The following is a 20,000-nucleotide window of genomic DNA, read 5'->3' as shown; positions in this document are numbered from 1 at the left end:
GTGAGTGGGCGATATTAAACCCTGGGATGGGGAACCTGTCTGCATTGGAAATCACTACTAATCCTGCACTCAGCTACGCAGATGACTCAGGGAAAGTCCCCTGCAGATCCGAGCAAGGAAAGATTAGCAGAATTAATAGTTAGAGGGATGGAGAGAGGGAGGAGGTGAGGGGTGGAGAGAGGGAGAGAAGGAGGGAGGGAGAATTTTAAAAATTAGAGTTAGGCTGAGTTAGGGGGTAGGAGGAGGTCAAATGGGAATATAGAGCAGGAGAACACCTCTTGTATGAGCATAAACCTCCCTAAAGCAACCATGTCCACTAAAGACTACATTTAGATGGAAGTGTAAACCCTGTGCTCAGTCATGTGTCTGGACTACATTTAGATGGAAGTGTAAACCCTGTGCACAGCCATGTGTCTGGACTACATTTAGATTGAAGTGTAAACCCTGTGCTCAGTCATGTGTCTGGACTACATTTAGATGGAAGTGTAAACCCTGTGCACAGCCATGTGTCTGGACTACATTTAGATGGAAGTGTAAACCCTGTGCACAGCCATGTGTCTGGACTACATTTAGATGGAAGTGTAAACCCTGTGCACAGTCATGTGTCTGGACTACATTTAGATGGAAGTGTAAACCCTGTGCACAGTCATGTGTCTGGACTACATTTAGATGGAAGTGTAAACCCTGTGCCCAGTCATGTGTCTGGACTACATTTAGATGGAAGTGTAAACCCTGTGCACAGCCATGTGTCTGGACTACATTTAGATGGAAGTGTAAACCCTGTGCACAGCCATGTGTCTGGACTACATTTAGATGGAAGTGTAAACCCTGTGAACAGCCATGTGTCTGGACTACATTTAGATGGAAGTGTAAACCCTGTGCACAGCCATGTGTCTGGACTACATTTAGATGGAAGTGTAAACCCTGTGCACAGACATGTGTCTGGACTACATTTAGATGGAAGTGTAAACCCTGTGCACAGCCATGTGTCTGGACTACATTTAGATGGAAGTGTAAACCCTGTGCACAGCCATGTGTCTGGACTACATTTAGATTGAAGTGTAAACCCTGTGCACAGCCATGTGTCTGGACTACATTTAGATGGAAGTGTAAACCCTGTGCACAGCCATGTGTCTGGACTACATTTAGATGGAAGTGTAAACCCTGTGCTCAGACATGTGTCTGGACTACATTTAGATGGAAGTGTAAACCCTGTGCTCAGACATGTGTCTGTACTACATTTAGATGGAAGTGTAAACCCTGTGCACAGCCATGTGTCTGGACTACATTTAGATGGAAGTGTAAACCCTGTGCACAGCCATGTGTCTGGACTACATTTAGATGGAAGTGTAAACCCTGTGCTCAGACATGTGTCTGGACTACATTTAGATGGAAGTGTAAACCCTGTGCACAGTCATGTGTCTGGACTACATTTAGATGGAAGTGTAAACCCTGTGCACAGCCATGTGTCTGGACTACATTTAGATGGAAGTGTAAACCCTGTGCACAGCCATGTGTCTGGACTACATTTAGATGGAAGTGTAAACCCTGTGCACAGCCATGTGTCTGGACTACATTTAGCCTAACAGGTAACACACTGCAGGAAGAGGAAGAGATGAGGGGTCTCTCTTTAGCACCGTCTCATGTTCCCTTTAAATCAATCCCAGCATGCCCTCTGCCTCGTTGACAAGTATCCCACTGCGCTGGTTAGTACACTGAGGCTGTAATAAGACACACATACTGTACTATACATATACCTGCATGAGATGATACAACACATACACATTGAAAAACGGTTGCATGTTTTCTGTTTGACCCTGCCCTGACCATAGAGAGCCCTCTGGGTTCTCTATGGTGTTTTAGGTCAGGGCGTGATGAGGGGGGTTTCTAGTGTTTTTATGTCTATGTTGGTGTAAGTATGGTTCCCAATTGGAGGCAGCTGATGATCGTTGCCTCTAATTGGGGATCATAGTTAGTGTGGTCCGTTTCCCACCTGCTCTCTCTCTCTCTCTCTATTGATATTTTGTTTAGTGCCTAGGTGTGCTACGAATGGCACGTTCAATTGTTCTTTGTGTTGTTTAAGTTTCACATAAATGAAGAATGTGGAACTCTACTCACGCTGCGCCTTGGTCCACTCATTTCGACCAACGTGACACATTGATGTTTATGGTTAGGTACATTCGTGCAACGATTGTGCTTTTTTCGCAAATGCGCTTTTGTTAAATCATCCACCGTTTGGCAAAGTTGTCTGTCCTTTGTTAGGAAGAAATGGTCTTCACACGGTTCGCAAAGAGCCAGGCGGCACTAACTGCTGCATATACCCTGACTCTGTTGCACAGAACGCAAGAGAAGTGACACCATTTCCCTAGTTAAAATAAATCCATGTTAGCAGGCAATATTAACAAAATATGCAGGTTTAAAAATATATACTTGTGTATTGATTTTAAGAAAGGCTTTGATGTTAATGGTTAGGTACACATTGGTGCAACGACAGTGCTTTTTTCGCAAATGCGCTTGTTAAATCACCCGTTTGGCGAAGTAGGCTGTGATTCAGTGATAAATTAACAGGCACCGCATCGATTATATGCAACGCAGGACAAGCTAGATGAACTAGTAATATCATCAACAATGTGTAGTTAACTAGTGAATATGTTAAGATTGATTGTTTTTTATAAGATACGTTTAATGCTAGCTAGCACCTTACCTTGGCTCCTTGCTACACTCGCATAACAGGTAGTCAGCCTGCCACGCAGTCTCCTCGTGGAGTGCAATGTAATCGGCCGTGATCGGTGTCCGAAAATGCCGATTACCGATTGTTATGAAAACTTGAAATCAACCCTAATTAATCGGCCATTCCGATTAATCGGTCGACCTCTAGTCTGTGTGTGTGTCTATGTGTGTGTGTGTGCCTGTGTGTGCGCGTGCATGCATGTGCAGGGGCCACTACGGCCATGATAATCTTACACGCAAACGCACACACGCACACGCACACGCATACACACACACACACACACACACACACACACACACACACACACACAGGGACCGGATTAGCAGAAAGAGATGGGGGTAGGCCGTGAGACAGGGAAATTGAAAATGGAAAGTTGAGAGAGTGAGAGAGGAAGAGAAGAAAGAGAGAGAGAGCATTGACAGACAAACAGAATATGATTTTCTTATAAGATATCAGCATCAGGAAAAATAAATAGAAAAATATTATCTGGGAAGCCCTTGGAAGCACTGAAGGAGGAAGGAGCCCTTAGAATGATGCAAGGCAGCGGGAAAGAACAGACAGATGGAGAAAGCAGAGAGAGTAAAGGAGAGAGAGAGCACTTCATAGGAATCCACTACAAGGATGTACCAGAGGCCCTTGACTGAAGTGTGAAGCACAGCAGAAAATAACCTTGTGTGTGTGTGTGTGTGTGTGTGTGTGTGTGCGATCCTCTCTCCATATGTTCAATCACTCACTCGTACACACTCTTGTAAACTACTGCACACATAAACACACTACGGCTGTCCCCAACTAAAAAATATCTCGGTCGACCGAGAGTCGTCTGTTCCTGGTTGAAATTTTAAAAGTGTATTTTTAAATACATCAACTATATGTAGGCCACTGAGCTCGTCTGATGCTTTAAGCACTGTGAGTAAAAATGAAGACACACAAAGTACTAAAAAGAGGGAGCCAGAGATCAATGTAGCCTAAACAGAAGGGAAAAGATCTGGTGCTTCCGCTGCTTGCTGTTTCTGGTCTTTGCAAACAATCGACCAGTCGACTAAAGGGGGTCAGCCCTAAAACACACACACACACAAATTCAGTAAGGGCAACCAAGCTAGTCTACACACTACTGCACACAGGAGAATTACACCAGCTCTCTAATTACAAACCATTCAAGCCCAGAGAGGTTTAGAATTAGGAAGACACACACAACATACACATTACCTACAATAACACGCACACACACACACACACACACACACACACACACACACACACACACACACACACACACACACACAACCCACCTGGGCATGTAGAGGACCCTCTCTGCCACCACGAAGCCCACCCTGAAGAAGAGGTTACTGGCAGGGATGAAGGGAAAGACCAGGAACAACACCCCCAGCAACACCTCCCTATTCTCCAACCTCTACAGAGAGACAGAGACAGAGGGGGGAGGGGGGGGGGGGGGGTGCATGGAGAGTGAGAGGGGGGGGAGATGCATGGAGAGGGGGAGGGAAAGAGAGATAGAGGGAGAGAAAGCAAGAGGTGAGAGGTTAGCCCATCCATAGGAAAACCAGAACCTGCAATTCCCACATTTAATCATCTGTCGCCTTCATGTTGTTTGCAGTAGCACACATGCTGTCCAGTGTTTGAATACATGTCCAGCATGCCCATTTCAAACAGCAGTATATCAATGGCAATCATTACACATGTCACGCCCAGTTACTGAGCATATCTGACTGATGCTCTGACATATCGAAGCTGACTGAGTAGACCATTTAGACCCATGAAATTAAAAACAGTTCCTTCATTTTAAATCAACTCTAACCGATTCATTTTTAATAAGAGTGAAAAATCCCTCTGTATTTTTCCATTCTGAACATAGCCGGCGCAGTTGTTAGAACAAACAGAAGCTAATTGGTCTAATGACTGTGCCCTCAGTAATGGCGTTGATTCCCTCGTTAAATTACTGTTCCAAAGCCGCTGCGTCTTGATTAAGCCGCCGGTCCAATCCACGCCCCATTCTCCTGCCGACCACCTAATCACACCGCGGGACGTACTCTACAGCATGAGAACATAGATAGGATCACACACTAGTCAACGACAGACCTACAGACACACACGCGGTAGACACACACACATGGAAGCACACACACACCGGGGGGCTAGATATTATGCCATAGATAGGATCATACAGTCATTAAAAGATGCACACACACTCTCCCTCATTCAACCTTGCTGCTCTAAGCAGTGTGATCCCATACACTAGGCAGTGGAGTGGACCAGTGGATGAACGGGGGAGGTTAGGTTGTTGATAGTATCTCTCCATGTGTCATTGCTTCCCTGTATGTCATTCCAACACAGCCCCTTCAGGGGACATCCTTTCTGCATTCTCTCTCTCTCTCTTTGCATTCTCTCTCTCTCTTTGCATTCTCTCTCTCTCTCTCTGCATTCTCTCCAACACAGCCCCTTCAGGGGACATCCTTTCTGCATTCTCTCTCTCTCTGCATTCTCTCTCTCTCTCTGCATTCTCTCTCTCTCTCTGTATTCTCTCTCTCTGCATTCTTTCTCTCTCATCATTCTCTCTCTGCATTCTCTCTCTCTCTGCATTCTCTCTCTCTCTGCATTCTCTCTCTCCCTCTGCATTCTCTCTCTCTGCATTCTCTCTCTCTGCATTCTTTCTCTCTGCATTCTCTCTCTCCCTCTGCATTCTCTCTCTCTGCATTCTCTCTCTCTGCATTCTCTCTCTCTCTGCATTCTCTCTCTCTCTCTCTCTGCATTCTCTCTCTCTCTCTGCATTATCTCTCTCCGTCTGCATTCTCTCTCTCCCTCTGCATTCTCTCTCTCCCTCTGCATTCTCTCTCTCTCTGCATTTTCTCTCTCTCTGCATTCTCTCTCTCTCTGCATTCTCTCTCTCTACATTCTCTCTCTCTCTCTGCATTCTCTCTCTCTGCATTCTCTCTCTCTCTCTGCATTCTCTCTCTCTCTCTGCATTCTCTCTCTCTCTCTGCATTCTCTCTCTCTCTGCATTCTCTCTCTCTCTGCATTCTCGCTCTCTCTGCATTCTCTCTCTCTACATTCTCTCTCTCCATCTGCATTCTCTCTCTCCCTCTGCATTCTCTCTCTCCCTCTGCATTCTCTCTCTCTCTCTGCATTCTCTCTCTCTCTCTGCATTCTCTCTCTCTCTCTGCATTCTCTCTCTCTCTGCATTCTCTCTCTCTCTGCATTCTCTCTCCCTCTGCATTCTCTCTGTCATTCTGCATTCTCTCTCTCTGCATTCTCTCTCTCTCTGCATTCTCTCTCTCTGCATTCTCTCTCTCTCTGCATTCTCTCCCCCCTCTGCATTCTCTCTCCCTCTGCATTCTCTCTCCCTCTGCATTCTCTGTCTCTCTGCATTCTCTCTCTCCCTCTGCATTCTCTCTCTCCCTCTGCATTCTCGACCCCTCTGCATTCTCTCTCCCTCTGTATTCTCTCTCTCTGCATTCTCTCTCTCTGCATTCTCTCTCTCTCTGCATTCTCTCTCTCTCTGCATTCTCTCCCACCCTCTCTGCATTCAATTCAATTCAATTCAATTCAAGGGTGTCACACCCTGACCATAGTTTACCTTGTATGCTTCTATGTTTTGTTTGGTCAGGGTGTGATCTGAGTCGGCATTCTATGTTACATGTCTAGTTTGTCTATTTCTATGTTTGGCCTGATATGGTTCTCAATCAGAGGCAGGTGTTAGTCATTGTCTCTGATTGGGAACCATATTTAGGTAGCCTGTTTGGTGTTGGGTTTTGTGGGTGATTGTTCCTGTCTATGTTAGTGGCTTGTGTCAGCACAGGTCTCATTTGTAGCTTCACGGTCGTCATTGGTTTATTGTTTTTGTATAGTGTGTTGCAGTGTTCAGTGTTTTCTTGATTAAAATTCACTATGAACACATACCACGCCGCATTTTGGTCCTCTGATCCTTCTCGCCTCTCCTCTTCAGATGAAGAGGAGGAAGACCGTGACAAAGGGGCTTTATTGACATGGGAAACATATGTTAACATTGCCAAAGCAAGTGAAGTAGATAATATACACAAGTGAAATAAACAATAAAAATGTACAGTAAATATTACACATACAGACGTTTTAAAACAATAAAGACATTACAAATGTCATATTATATACAGTGGGATGAACAAGTATTTGATACACTGCCGATTTTTCAGGTTTTCCTACTTACAAAGCATGTAGAGGTCTGTCATTTTTATCATAGGTACACTTCAACTGTGAGAGACGGAATCTAAAACAAAAATCCAGAAAATCACATTGTATGATTTTTAAGTAATTAATTTGCATTTTATTGCATGACATAAGTATTTGATACATCAGAAAAGCAGAACTTAATATTTGGTACAGAAACCTTTGTTTGCAATTACAGAGATCATACGTTTCCTGTAGTTCTTGACCAGGTTTGCACACACTGCAGCAGGGATTTTGGCCCACTCCTCCATACAGACCTTCTCCAGATCCTTCAGGTTTCGGGGCTGTCGCTGGGCAATACGGACTTTCAGCTCCCTCCAAAGATGTTCTATTGGGTTCAGGTCTGGAGACTGGCTAGGACACTCCAGGACCTTGAGACGCTTCTTACTCCTCACTCCTTAGTTTCGGGTCGTTGTCATGCTGGAAGACCCAGCCACGACCCATCTTCAATGCTCTTACTGAGGGAAGGAGGTTGTTGGCCAAGATCTCGCGATACATGGCCCCATCCATCCTCCCCTCAATACGGTGCAGTCGTCCTGTCCCCTTTGCAGAAAAGCATCCCCACTCATCCTTCTTCTTCCTCCAAACACTGCGAGTGGAGTTTAGACCAAAAAGCTCTATTTTTGTCTCATCAAACCACATGACCTTCTCCCACTTCTCCTCTGGATCATCCAGATGGTCATTGGCAAACTTCAGACGGGCCTGGACATGCACTGGCTTGAGCAGGGGGATCTTGCGTGCGCTGCAGGATTTTAATCCATGACTGCGTTGTGTGTTACTAATGGTTTTCTTTGACACTGTGGTCCCAGTTCTCTTAAGGTCATTGACCAGGTCCTGCTGTGTAGATCTGGGCTGATCCCTCACCTGCCTCATGATCATTGATGCCCCACGAGGTGAGATCTTGCATGGAGCCCCAGACCAAGGGTGATTGACCGTCATCTTGAACTTCTTCCATTTTCTAATAATTGCGCCAACAGTTGTTGCCTTCTCACCAAGCTGCTTGCCTATTGTCATGTAGCCCATCACAGCCTTGTGCAGGTCTACAATTTTATCCCTGATGTCCTTACACCCTCTCTGGTCTTGGCCATTGTGGAGAGGTTGGAGTCTGTTTGAATGAGTGTGTGGACAGGTGTCTTTTTTACAGGTAACGAGTTCAAAAAGGTGCAGTTAATACAGGTAATGAGTGGAGAACAGGAGGGCTTCTTAAAGAAAAACTAACAGGTCTGTGAGAGCTGGAATTCTTATTGGTTGGTTGGTTGATCAAATACTTATGTCATTCAATAAAATGCTAATTAATTACTTAAAAATCTGTGTGATTTTCTGGATTTTTGTTTTAGATTCCGTCTCTCACAGTTGAAGTGTACCTATGATAAAACTTACAGACCTCTACATGCTTTGTAAGTAGGAAAACCTGCAAAATCGGCAGTGTATCAAATACTTGTTCTCCCCACTGTATATATACAGTGTTGTAACAATGTACAAATGGTTAAAGTACACAAGGGAAAATAAATAAGCATTCTCTCTCTCCCACCCTCTCTGCATTCTCTCCCTCTCTCTGCATTCTTTCTCTCTCTCTCTCTGCACTCTCTCTCTACTCTCTCTCTTCCTCTTGTCTGTCCTTTGCTCTCTATCCTCCAATCTCGGCATTCTCTCTCTCTCTCTCATCTAACCCTCCTCCTCCTCCTCCTCTTCTTTCTTTTCTCGCTGTCCGTCTGAACTCTGCTGTAGAAGAGCGCAATGTCTCAACTGCTTCTCCGTTACCATGGAGACGGCAGCAGGCGCCTGTACAACGTCTGTCACAATTTGTCAGGCGGTGATACAGCTGCTTTAACCTTGCAGACAAACTTCCGCCCTCCACCCTCCTCCTCTCTATCATCTGTTCGTCTCCTCTCTCTCATCCACCCTGTCAATCTCTCCATCTCTTTTCCACTCATCTCCTCAGTCCTCTACTCTCTTGTCAACTCTTTCCTTTCCATTCTAAATGTCCTCTAGTTTCCTGTCACTCCTCTCTCTATTCCTCCTCTCTTTTCACTCCACTCCTCTCTTCTCCTCTGTCTTTTCACTCTACTCTCTCTTCTCCTCCTCTCCTCTTTTCTTCCCTTTCCACCATCCCTCCTTTCCTCTCTCCTGCTCTCTCATCCCCGGGTATAGAGGAATACTCTGTGCTACAGCCTAGTGCTCCAGGTGACTATATTGGGTGGTAAGAAACATGGCATCCCTCCCAGATCAGACCCCTCTGGTTCTGGCCTCACATCCGTTAGTCCTTCCCAGTAGAATCCTTCAGAACTGGCCGACTGACATATGTCCCACTCCACACACACTCACCAGCCGTGCCAGGCCAACAGATGGCTAGGCAGTATATACACACACACACACACACACTCCCGCCTGCCCGCCCGCCCACAGACAGACAGACAGACAGACAGACAGACAGACAGACAGACAGACAGACAGACAGACAGACAGACAGACAGAGATAATGGGATCCGACCATTCATTTCGAACAGTAAATAGAGCAAATAAACCAACCCTCTCACGAGCAAATAGAGCAAATAAACCAACCCTCTCACGCGCAAATAGAGCAAATAAACCAACCCTCTCACGCGCAAATAGAGCAAATAAACCAACCCTCTCACGAGCAAATAGAGCAAATAAACCAACCCTCTCTCGTATTTGTTCCTCTCAAGCTTTCCCTGCCCTCTCTCGTATTTGTTCCTCTCAGGCTTTCCCTGCCCTCTCTCGTACTTGTTCTTCTCAGGCTTTCCCTGCCCTCTCTCGTACTTGTTCTTCTCAGGCTTTCCCTGCCCTCTCTCGTACTTGTTCTTCTCAGGCTTTCCCTGCCCTCTCTCATACTTGTTCCTCTCAGGCTTTCCCTGCCCTCTCTCGTACTTGTTCCTCTCAGGCTTTCCCTGACCTCTCTCGTACTTGTTCCTCTCAGGCTTTCCCTGACCTCTCTCGTACTTGTTCCTCTCAGGCATCCCTGCCCTCTCTCGTACTTGTTCCTCTCAGGCTTTCCCTGCCCTCTCTCGTACTTGTTCCTCTCAGGCATTCTGCTTGAGGTGGTTGTGGGTGATGATACAGACAGTTCTCTCTAGGGGAGATCATAGGGGTTACAGAGGCAAGTCACACAGATGACATTGTGTGACACTATGGGACATCTCCCAGGGGCCTTTGTAGCATGTCGGGAGTGTGGCGGGAGAGAGGGAGAGAGCGAGAGAGCGAGAGCCAAAGAGACAGGCAGAGAGCGAGGAAGGGAGAAAGCCATTAGACTCATCATTTATCAATAACCTAGCCGCACCCAAACCTCAGCAAAACAGACCGAGCAAAGTGATGTCAGAGAGCGAGAGACAGGGGAGAGAGGGGGAAAGAGAAGATTGAAACAGGGAGAGAATGACAAAGAAAGCAGTAAAGAAAGAGACAGGTGTGAGAAAGATGGAATTGCTATTGATGCGAATCCTCCATCATGGTAGGACTCGCCTCTCATCAGAAGGTAAATGAATCCTCCATCATGGTAGGACTCACCTCTCATCAGAAGGTAAATTAATCCTCCATCATGGTAGGACTCACCTCTCATCAGAAGGTAAATTAATCCTCCATCATGGTAGGACTCACCTCTCATCAGAAGGTAAATTAATCCTCCATCATGGTAGGACTCACCTCTCATCAGAAGGTAAATTAATCCTCCATCATGGTAGGACTCACCTCTCATCAGAAGGTAAATGAATCCTCCATCATGGTAGGACTCACCTCTCATCAGAAGGTAAATTAATCCTCCATCATGGTAGGACTCACCTCTCATCAGAAGGTAAATGAATCCTCCATCATAGTAGGACTCACCTCTCATCAGAAGGTAAATGAATCCTCCATCATGGTAGGACTCGCCTCTCATCAGAAGGTAAATGAATCCTCCATCATGGTAGGACTCGCCTCTCATCAGAAGGTAAATGAATCCTCCATCATGGTAGGACTCGCCTCTCATCAGAAGGTAAATTACACTGTGCTGCACATTACTTTACATCTCTCTCTCTCTCTGTCTCGAAATAAAGCCATCGAATCGGTGATAACCTGTCTTCACAACCAATAACACTAACCAGCCTAATGAGTTTACCCCTGTCTTTTTTTTTTTTTTTTTTTTTTTTTTTTTTTTTACCTTTATTTAACCAGGCAAGTCAGTTAAGAACAAATTCTTATTTTCAATGACGGCCTGGGAACAGTGGGTTAACTGCCTGTTCAGGGGCAGAACGACAGATTTGTACCTTGTCAGCTCGGGGGTTTGAACTCACAACCTTCCGGTTACTAGTCCAACGCTCTAACCACTAGGCTACCCTGCCGCCCGGCTACCCTGATGTCTGATTAGTGCACAGCAGAATACCACTGCTGTATTGTAGAGTATGAGTCAGCTTCTCCTACAGTAATCCTGTACCCACCCAGCAGGGGCTGGCCAATTAAATGTTCATCTCATTTCCTCACTCTTTCCTAATAATGGAAAAGTTTTCATGCTCCCTCTTCTTCCGCTTCCTCTGTTTTACTCTCACTCTCTTTCGTACTGCATCTTTCTATCCAGCTTCTCTTCACTTGCATGTGTCTTTTCTCATCTTTCCCTGGCACACGCGCACACACACACACACACACACACACACACACACACACACACACACACACACACACACACACACACCTGACTCCTTTTCAATACACTTCCTGTTCCCATCACTCACACCTGATCACAGAACTCTGTTTGAGTGGGCTGTTCTGGATGACTGGTGTTGAGGCCATGTTAAGGGTAAAGTTCATTGAGAAAAAGTACTTACAGGAGTATTTAGGGTGAATTGCCTTACTCAAGGGCACATACAGATTTTTTTTTTAATCTAGTCAGTTTGGGGATTCGAACCAGTGACCGTTCAGTTACTGACCCAACGCTAAGGCCACCTGCCGCCTAGTTTCACTTCATCCTCTACAAGAAGATCAGCGTATTGAGAAAAGTTACCTCCCAAACTACAGGAAGAGAACAAGAGCTCTCACAATTCTTTCAGCTTGAAACAATTATTCCGATGCAAACTACGGGTAGGACAAGCAGGGTGAAGAGATCAATTTCACAAATGCCATTCGGTGTTGACAGCTGGCAGTAGCAGGCGAGACATCTCTCACTCTGTCTGAGTGGGATGGGGACCAAAGACTCAAAGTCTACTCAATAACGAAGAACGATGCAGTGCACACACTTCTCACACATAATAAGCCTCCTTCTCTAAACACTGCCTGTCACCACGGCAACGCAGAGAAAGTGTGTACTGTATGTTCATGGCATGGGTCGGGCAAATAGCCCGAGAGTGTGGTGTGATTGGAAGGCGAGAGTTTTCATAGCATAGTGTCTATGTTTAGGAACCTGTGAGTATCAATGTGTGAAAGCAAGCCCAGTTCAGAAACCCCTAGCCGCCAACGTAGACTTCCAAGTACTAGACAGATAGAATCAATACGCTGAGTGGACAAAACATTCGGAACATTATACTCTTTCCACATAGACTGACCAGGTGAATCCAGGTGAAAGCTATGATCCCTTATTGATGTCACTTGTTAAATCCACTTCCATCAGTGTAGATGAAGGTGAAGAGACAGGTTAAAGAAGGATTTTTAAGCCTTGAGACAATTGAAACATGGATTGTGTATGTGAGCCATTCAGAGGATGAATGACAAAATATTTAAGTGCCTTTGAACGGGGTATGGTAGTAGGTGCCAGGTGCACCAGTTTGTGTCAACAACTGCAACGCTGCTGGGTTTTTCACACTCAACTGTTTCCCGTGTGTATCAAGAATGGTCCACCACCCAAAGGACATCCAGTCAACTTGACACAACTGTGGGAAGCATTGGAGTCAACATGGGCCAGCAACCCTGTGGAACGCTTTCAACACCTTGTAGAGTCCATGCCCCGACAAAACTGAGGCTGTTCTGAGGGGCTGTTCTGAAGGCACCTAATCTCCATGTCCATCTCACCTGTAGCGACATGACACAGTGCAGACAGAGGGCGACCATGACCACTCCCAGCAGCAGGGCGGCGACGTTGCGCATGTCCCACAGTGACTCCACCAGGGGTATACTGCCCACCTGCCAGTCATAACACAGCACCGCGGGAGACAGCAGCAGCCACGCGTTGAACGCCAACAGGTAGCAGTAGGTCAGGAACCTAGAGGGAGAAGACAAGAGAACAGGAAAGAACAGAGAGAAATAGACAGAGAGAGAGGGTTCAAATGTTAACTATTGGTCACATTCGTGCATTACATTTACAGGAACTTTAATCACACTGTATTCAATCACACTATGTTGTTGACTGCAAACAGCCATGAAAGAACATCCTGTTCCTGTTCCTGTTCTGTTGGTCATCGTGTCCTCCGTGAGTTTAGATATGGGGTTGTGTCCCAAATGGAACTCTATTCCCTCTGGCGCACTACTGTTGATCAGAGCTCTATGGGCCCTGGTCAAAAAGTAGTGCACTACAAAGGCCATATGGTGCCATTTGGGACGCAAGAGTCCGAGCGGCTGTGCTATTGATTCTGTCACACTAGGGGAGCTACCTGAGACCATTACATGGCCAAGGACAGAAAGAGAGGAAAGAGAGGTCTGCTTGACTGAGCAGGAGAGAGACACCAGAGGGAGCAGGGGAAAGTGAAAGGATTGGTGGCTGAGAGAGGAAAACGAGTAATGAAAGAAAACAGAGAGAGGGGAGCGTGAAGCGATAGAGGACACACACACATAGCCACACACACACTGCTAAATCACTAAATGAGTCTCCATTACAGTCAATGGCTGCCCCTTATCATTTAGAACAGATAAGCTGGCTCCTCTATAGAAATGGAAAGGCTTTAGCTCCAGTCTGAGTGGGTGGCCGTTCCTCTACTCGAGGACTAACTGGAACAACAAACACAGGGCTGTAAGGAACGGTTCTATATGAACTGCTCTGTAGCTGAAGCTCTGACTGGAGATGAGTTAGTGAGTCCGGTGTTTGGGATGGTGAACTGTAAGACAAAACTCTTCAAATGGGCACACAGTCGATGTGACTTGAAGTGAAATGAAACTTTGATTTGACAAGACTGCTTCAGTGCATTGATAAAAATGAATCCTAACATCCGCTTATGTGCAGAAACACGCACGCAAGCACACACACAGACACGCACACACACACGCACACACACAGATTAAATTATCCCACTACCCACAACCCCCCTCTCTCCCCACTAAGCACAACATGCACAGCCTTTCCTAACAGAGAGGAGAAGACAGGGCAGGGAGAAGTGAGGGAGGGGGAAAAGGGAGAGAGGAAAGTGATGCATGGGATGAGAAAAAGAGAAAGAAAAGGAAAGAGAAAGAAAATGATACACCACACTTTCTGTTTTTTTTTTATCTGACACAGCGGTTGCATTAAGGAGAGGAATATCTATATTTCCATGTCTAACAATTGTATTTTCGTCAACATTTATAATGAGTATTTCTGTAAAATAATGTGGCTCTCTGCAATATCTATTTGGAACGCGCCAATGTATACTGAGATTTCTTTTTTAAATGTGAACTTTATCAAACAAAACATACATGTATTGTGTAACATGAAGTCCTATGAGTGTCATCTGATGAAGATCATCAAAGGTTAGTGAATCATTTTATCTCTATTTGTGCTTTTTGTGACTCCTCTCTTTGGCTGGAAAAATGGCTGTGTTTTTCTGTGACTTGGTGGTCACCTAACATAATCGTTTGTGGTGCTTTCGCTGTAAAGCCTATTTGAAATCGGAAACTGTGGTGGGATTAACAACAAGATTACATTTAAAACGGTATAAGACATGTGTATGTTTGAGGAAATTTAATTATGAGATTTCTGTTGTTTTGAATTTGGCGCCCTGCACTTTCACTGGCTGTTGTAATATCGATTCCGTTAACGGGATTGCAGCCCTAAGAAGTTCAGCCTTTAAGGCTCACATAGTCATGATGTGAGGAGAGCACTCCACACAACTCAGTGCAGAGGACACTGACACACCAGATAGACAAATACCTTGAAATACAGACACACACACACACACACACGCACACAAATACAGTCACTCACACACAGGCATGCTCAGCGGGAAGCAATAGAGGACACACATGCACGCATGTATAATCATGCGCACGCGTAAGGAAACATGCACACACACACACTAACAAAAACACACTAACAAACACCCTTAGCCAGCTCTGCTAAATCACTAAATGACTCTCCATTACAGTCAATGGCTGCCCCTTATCATTTAGAACAGATAAGCTGGCTCCTCTATAGAAATGGAAAGGCTTTTAGCTCCAGTCTGAGTGGGTGGCCGTTCCTCTACTCAAGGACTAACTGGAACAACAAACACAGGGCTGTAAGGAACGGTTCTGTATGAACTGCTCTGTAGCTGAAGCTCTGACTGGAGATGAGTTAGTGAGTCCGGTGTTTGGGATGGTGAACTGTAAGACAAAACTCTTCAAATGGGCACACAGTCGATGTGACTTGAAGTGAAATGAAACTTTGATTTGACAAGACTGCTTCAGTGCATTGATAAAAATGAATCTTAACACCCACACAAACGCTTATGTGCAGAAACACACACACTCACGCACGCATACAGCAGGGCAATTGCACGTGTGTTTTTCTGCATCCAAATGGCACCCAGCCCTATCTCTGGTCAGAAGTGCATGAGAACATGAGAACACTGTGACACCCTATCAGCATTCTCCTCCCACTCAGAAGAGCAGCAGTTTCAGAGATCTGCATAGATTACACATTGATTCTCTCTCTGCAGCAAAACAGGCTTTCCCATAGAATAGAATAGATAGGGAAAGTCAATTCTCCACTGATTTGGACAGGCGGGTTCAGATCGCCTGTTGATTTGAGAGGGGACGCAGGGGGAATATGAACTGCTGGTGTATCATCGATTTATGGAGGAACATCTAACGCCGGGGGACGGCATGAAGTGATCTATTGACAGATTCACCTAACCTAGTGCTATAGTAGATTGAGGGGGAAATCCCTATTGATTAAGAGGCCAGATATGTGCAATGGATGTACAGAATTAAAACATTCTCTTTCTGTTTTTGCCACCCAGTCAGGCTGGCTATTGGAGAGGAAGACATACAGATAGGCATAGACAGAGAGACAGGCACAAGCATGAACAAACATGAGTGCACACACGCGCACACACACACGCGCACACACACGCGCGCACTCCTCCAGACTTGGCGACTGACAGAGCCAGAGAGTTAAACATGGAGGAGAGTATGCTCACCAACTGCCATGATCAGACTGGAACGGGACATAGATTCAAATCCCCCACCGCCCACAACCCCCTCTCTCTCCACTAAGCACAACATGCACAGCCTTTCCTAACAGAGAGGAGAAGACAGGGCAGGGAGAAGTGAGGGAGGGGGAAAAGGGAGAGAGGAAAATGATGCATGGATGAGAAAAAGAGAAAGAAAACGAGAGGGAGTGAAAAAGAGAAAGCACTCCAGAAAGAGAGAGAGACAGGCAGAAGAGTTAGAGAGAGGGAGTGAAAGAGAGAGGGAGTAAAAGAGAGAGGGAGTGAAAGAGAGAGACAGGCAGAAGAGTTAGGAAGAGAAAATGAGAGAGAGAGGGAGTGAAAGAGAGAGGGAGTAAAAGAGAGGGAGCGTAATCAAGAAAAAGAGAGAGAGAAAGTGAGAGAAACAGCCATCAAAAGAGAGAGACATTGAGACAGAGAGAAAGAATAATGGAGAAAATGAATAGCAGTTGCTGACAGGTAGGTGATGGGAGGTTAGAGGACTGTAGCTGTGTCTCCTCTGTCTCCTGTGTTTCAGCATGTTCTCCCTGATCAAGAGTCCTGAATTCAGGTGTCAAACCACCCAGCTTAACAGCCCTAAAGGCTCACACAGTCATGATGTGAGGAGAGCACTCCACACCACTCAGCGCAGAGGACACTGACACACCAGATACCTTGAAATACACACACACACACACACACACACACACACACACACACACACACACACACACACACACACACACACACACACACACACATGCTCACGGGAAAACACACACACACACACACAGGTAAATACATGCAAACACACACACACACACACACACACAAACACACACACACACACACACACACACACACACACACACACACACACACACACACACACACACACACATGCTCACGGGAAAACACACACACACACACACAGGTAAATACATGCAAACACACACACACACACACACACACACACACACAGGTAAATACATGCAAACACACACACAGAGAAAAAAGCAATCACAGACAATGGCACTTGATGTTTAATGGATTAGAATGTGTTGCAGTATGACACTCAAGTTTCTCAAAATCCTTCAGTATTGAATTTGATGTACACACTCAACTAGACAATCACACACACACACACACACACACAACTAGACAATAACACACAAACACACCTAACCTTTATGAGAAACGAGAGAGGAATAGCAAATGCTAAATCAACAGAAATGTCACTGGTCTGCAACATGGTCAGTTGAAGATAAAAACTCCAAAGCACGCCCACACACACACCCACACACACTCACTCACACACGCACACACACACACACGCACACACGCACACGGTGCCATTAACCAGGCTGGGCTAGACTGTTGCATATCATTCATATAGTAAACAGCTACTTCTCCAGTCACCAGCAGTTGATCAATCAGTAATATAAACGCTGTAACTGTAGCAGTCCGCTTGTTTATTCAAATAAATCACTTAAGCACCTACACACACACACACACACACACACACACACACACACACACACACACACACACACATACACTAGATTAATGACAGAAGTGAAGCCGCTACGATGAATTATAAATGGCTTGTCAGAGAACCGCTGACATGATGGATAATCACTACTGCATCACTACAGATGGAGAGGGAATGAGTAAACACAGACACCACACACCAAGGACACGATACACACTCTTCACGCACACACACACTACACACTACACACACACACACACACACACACACTTCTCATACACACATATCCATAACTGACTGATTGTCAGTAACAAAAGGACAAACACACTCTTCAAGGTTAGTCTCAATCGTCAGTATGCACTACGAGACGCATCTCTTCATTAAAACAAAAAGGTGAACACTGACTGATGGATAGATAGACAGCAAATAGATAGCTGGCTGGATGGAACGGTTTTTAACACTAAGACTGACATTCTCCTTTCTCAATGACAAGAGCATCCTTGAGACAGTGCCAGGATGGAAGAAGGGAAGGAGGGAAAGAAAGACTGAGTGTAGGGTATGAAGAGATTTAGGAAGTACATTTCCCAGGTGGCCTTGCAAGAGCTAATGACAGATTATCTGTTGCCCGACGACAGCTACAGTGTCTGCCACTGCAGATAGGGACCAGAGCGCTACTGCTCAAACACTCTTGAGGCCTACAACAATGGAGTAGGCCCTGAAGCCTGGGGAGGCTAACCCAGGGAGGGAGGCTGTTGTTTGGGTCTATTTGTGGGTCCATTTATGTTCATACTCTTTGATACAACTTTTAATATGGTGGTTACATGTAGCAGGAAATATGACTGAATATGACTGATTTCAATACAGTATCTTAGCATTTTAGCATTGAAATTGATTTAACACTTTTTTTTCACCTTTATTTAACCAGGTAGGCTAGTTGAGAACAAGTTCTCATTTGCAACTGCGACCTGGCCAAGATAAAGCAAAGCAGTGTGGCACAGACAACAACACAGAGTTACACATGGAGTAAACAATACACATACAATAACACAATAAACAAGTCAATGACACAGTAGAAAAAAAGAAAGTCTATATACAGTGTGTGCAAAAGGCATGAGGAGGTAGGCAATAAATAGGCCATAAGAGCGAATAATTACAATTTAGCAGATTAACACTGGAGTGATAAATGAGCAGATGATGATGTGCAAGTAGAAATACTGGTGTGCAAAAGAGCAGAAAAGTAAATAAAATAAAAACAGTATGGGGATGAGGTAGGTAGATTGGGTGGGCTATTTACAGATGGACTATGTACAGCTGCAGGGATTGGTTAGCTGCTCAGATAGTTGATGTTTAAAGTTGGTGAGGGAAATGAAAATCTCCAACTTCAGCGATTTTTGCAATTCGTTCCAGTCACTGGCAGCAGAGAACTGGAAGGAAAGGCGGCCAAATGAGGTGTGGGCTTTGGGGATGATCACTGAGATATACCTGCTGGAACGTGTGCGATGGGTGGGTGTTGTCATCGTGACCAGTGAACTGAGATAAGGCGGAGCTTTACCTAGCATAGACTTATAGATGACCTGGAGCCAGTGGGTCTGGCAATGAATATGTAGCGAGGGCCAGCCGACTAGAGCATACAGGTCACAGTGGTGGGTTGTTATAAGGGGCTTTGGTAACAAACCGGATGGCACTGTGATAGACTGCATCCATTTTGCTGAGTAGAGTGTTGGAAGCTATTTTGTAAATGACATCGCCGAAGTCGAGGATCGGTAGGATAGTCAGTTTTACGATGGTCAGTTTGGAGGCGTGAGTGAAAGAGGCTTTGTTGCGAAATAGAAAGAGCGACATCGTTGATATATACAGAGAAAAGAGTCCCGAGAATTGAACCCTGTGGTACCCCCATAGAGACTGCCAGAGGTCCGGACAACATGCCCTCCGATTTGACACACTGAACTCTGTCTGCAAAGTAGTTGGTGAACCAGGCGAGGCAGTCATTAGAAAAACCAAGGCTATTGAGTCTGCCGATAGGTATAGGGTGATTGACAGTCGAAAGCCTTGGACAGGTCAATGAAGACGGCTTGACAGTACTGTCTTTTATCTATGGCGGTTATGATATTGTTTAGTACCTTGAGCATGGCTGAGGTGCACCCGAGACCAGCTCGGAAGCCGGATTGCACAGCGGAGAAGGTACGGTGGGATTCGAAATGGTCAGTGATCTGTTTATTAACTTGGCTTTCAAAGATTTTAGAAAGGCAGGGCAGGATGGATATAGGTCTGT

At 45.4% G+C, this 20,000-nt stretch overlaps 1 protein-coding gene across 1 annotated transcript in view; it reads right to left on the bottom strand.

Annotated features, from left to right (window-relative positions):
• Window positions 1–20,000, bottom strand: part of LOC110490323 (transmembrane O-mannosyltransferase targeting cadherins 1) — a 110,829-nt gene that overhangs the window by 46,287 nt on the left and 44,542 nt on the right. Inside the window, exons 7-8 of the mRNA XM_036944636.1 lie at window positions 12,935–13,124; window positions 4,021–4,142 (exon numbers count right to left, since the gene is read on the bottom strand). Of these exons, the coding sequence (XP_036800531.1) occupies window positions 4,021–4,142; window positions 12,935–13,124 (312 nt within the window). The remainder of the gene's footprint in view (window positions 1–4,020; window positions 4,143–12,934; window positions 13,125–20,000) is intronic.

This window comes from Oncorhynchus mykiss, chromosome 15, assembly GCF_013265735.2.
Source record: "Oncorhynchus mykiss isolate Arlee chromosome 15, USDA_OmykA_1.1, whole genome shotgun sequence".
Lineage (NCBI taxonomy): Eukaryota > Metazoa > Chordata > Actinopteri > Salmoniformes > Salmonidae > Oncorhynchus > Oncorhynchus mykiss.
Note: the sequence above shows the minus strand (reverse complement) of the source record. Positions and strands in the feature narration are given on the sequence as shown.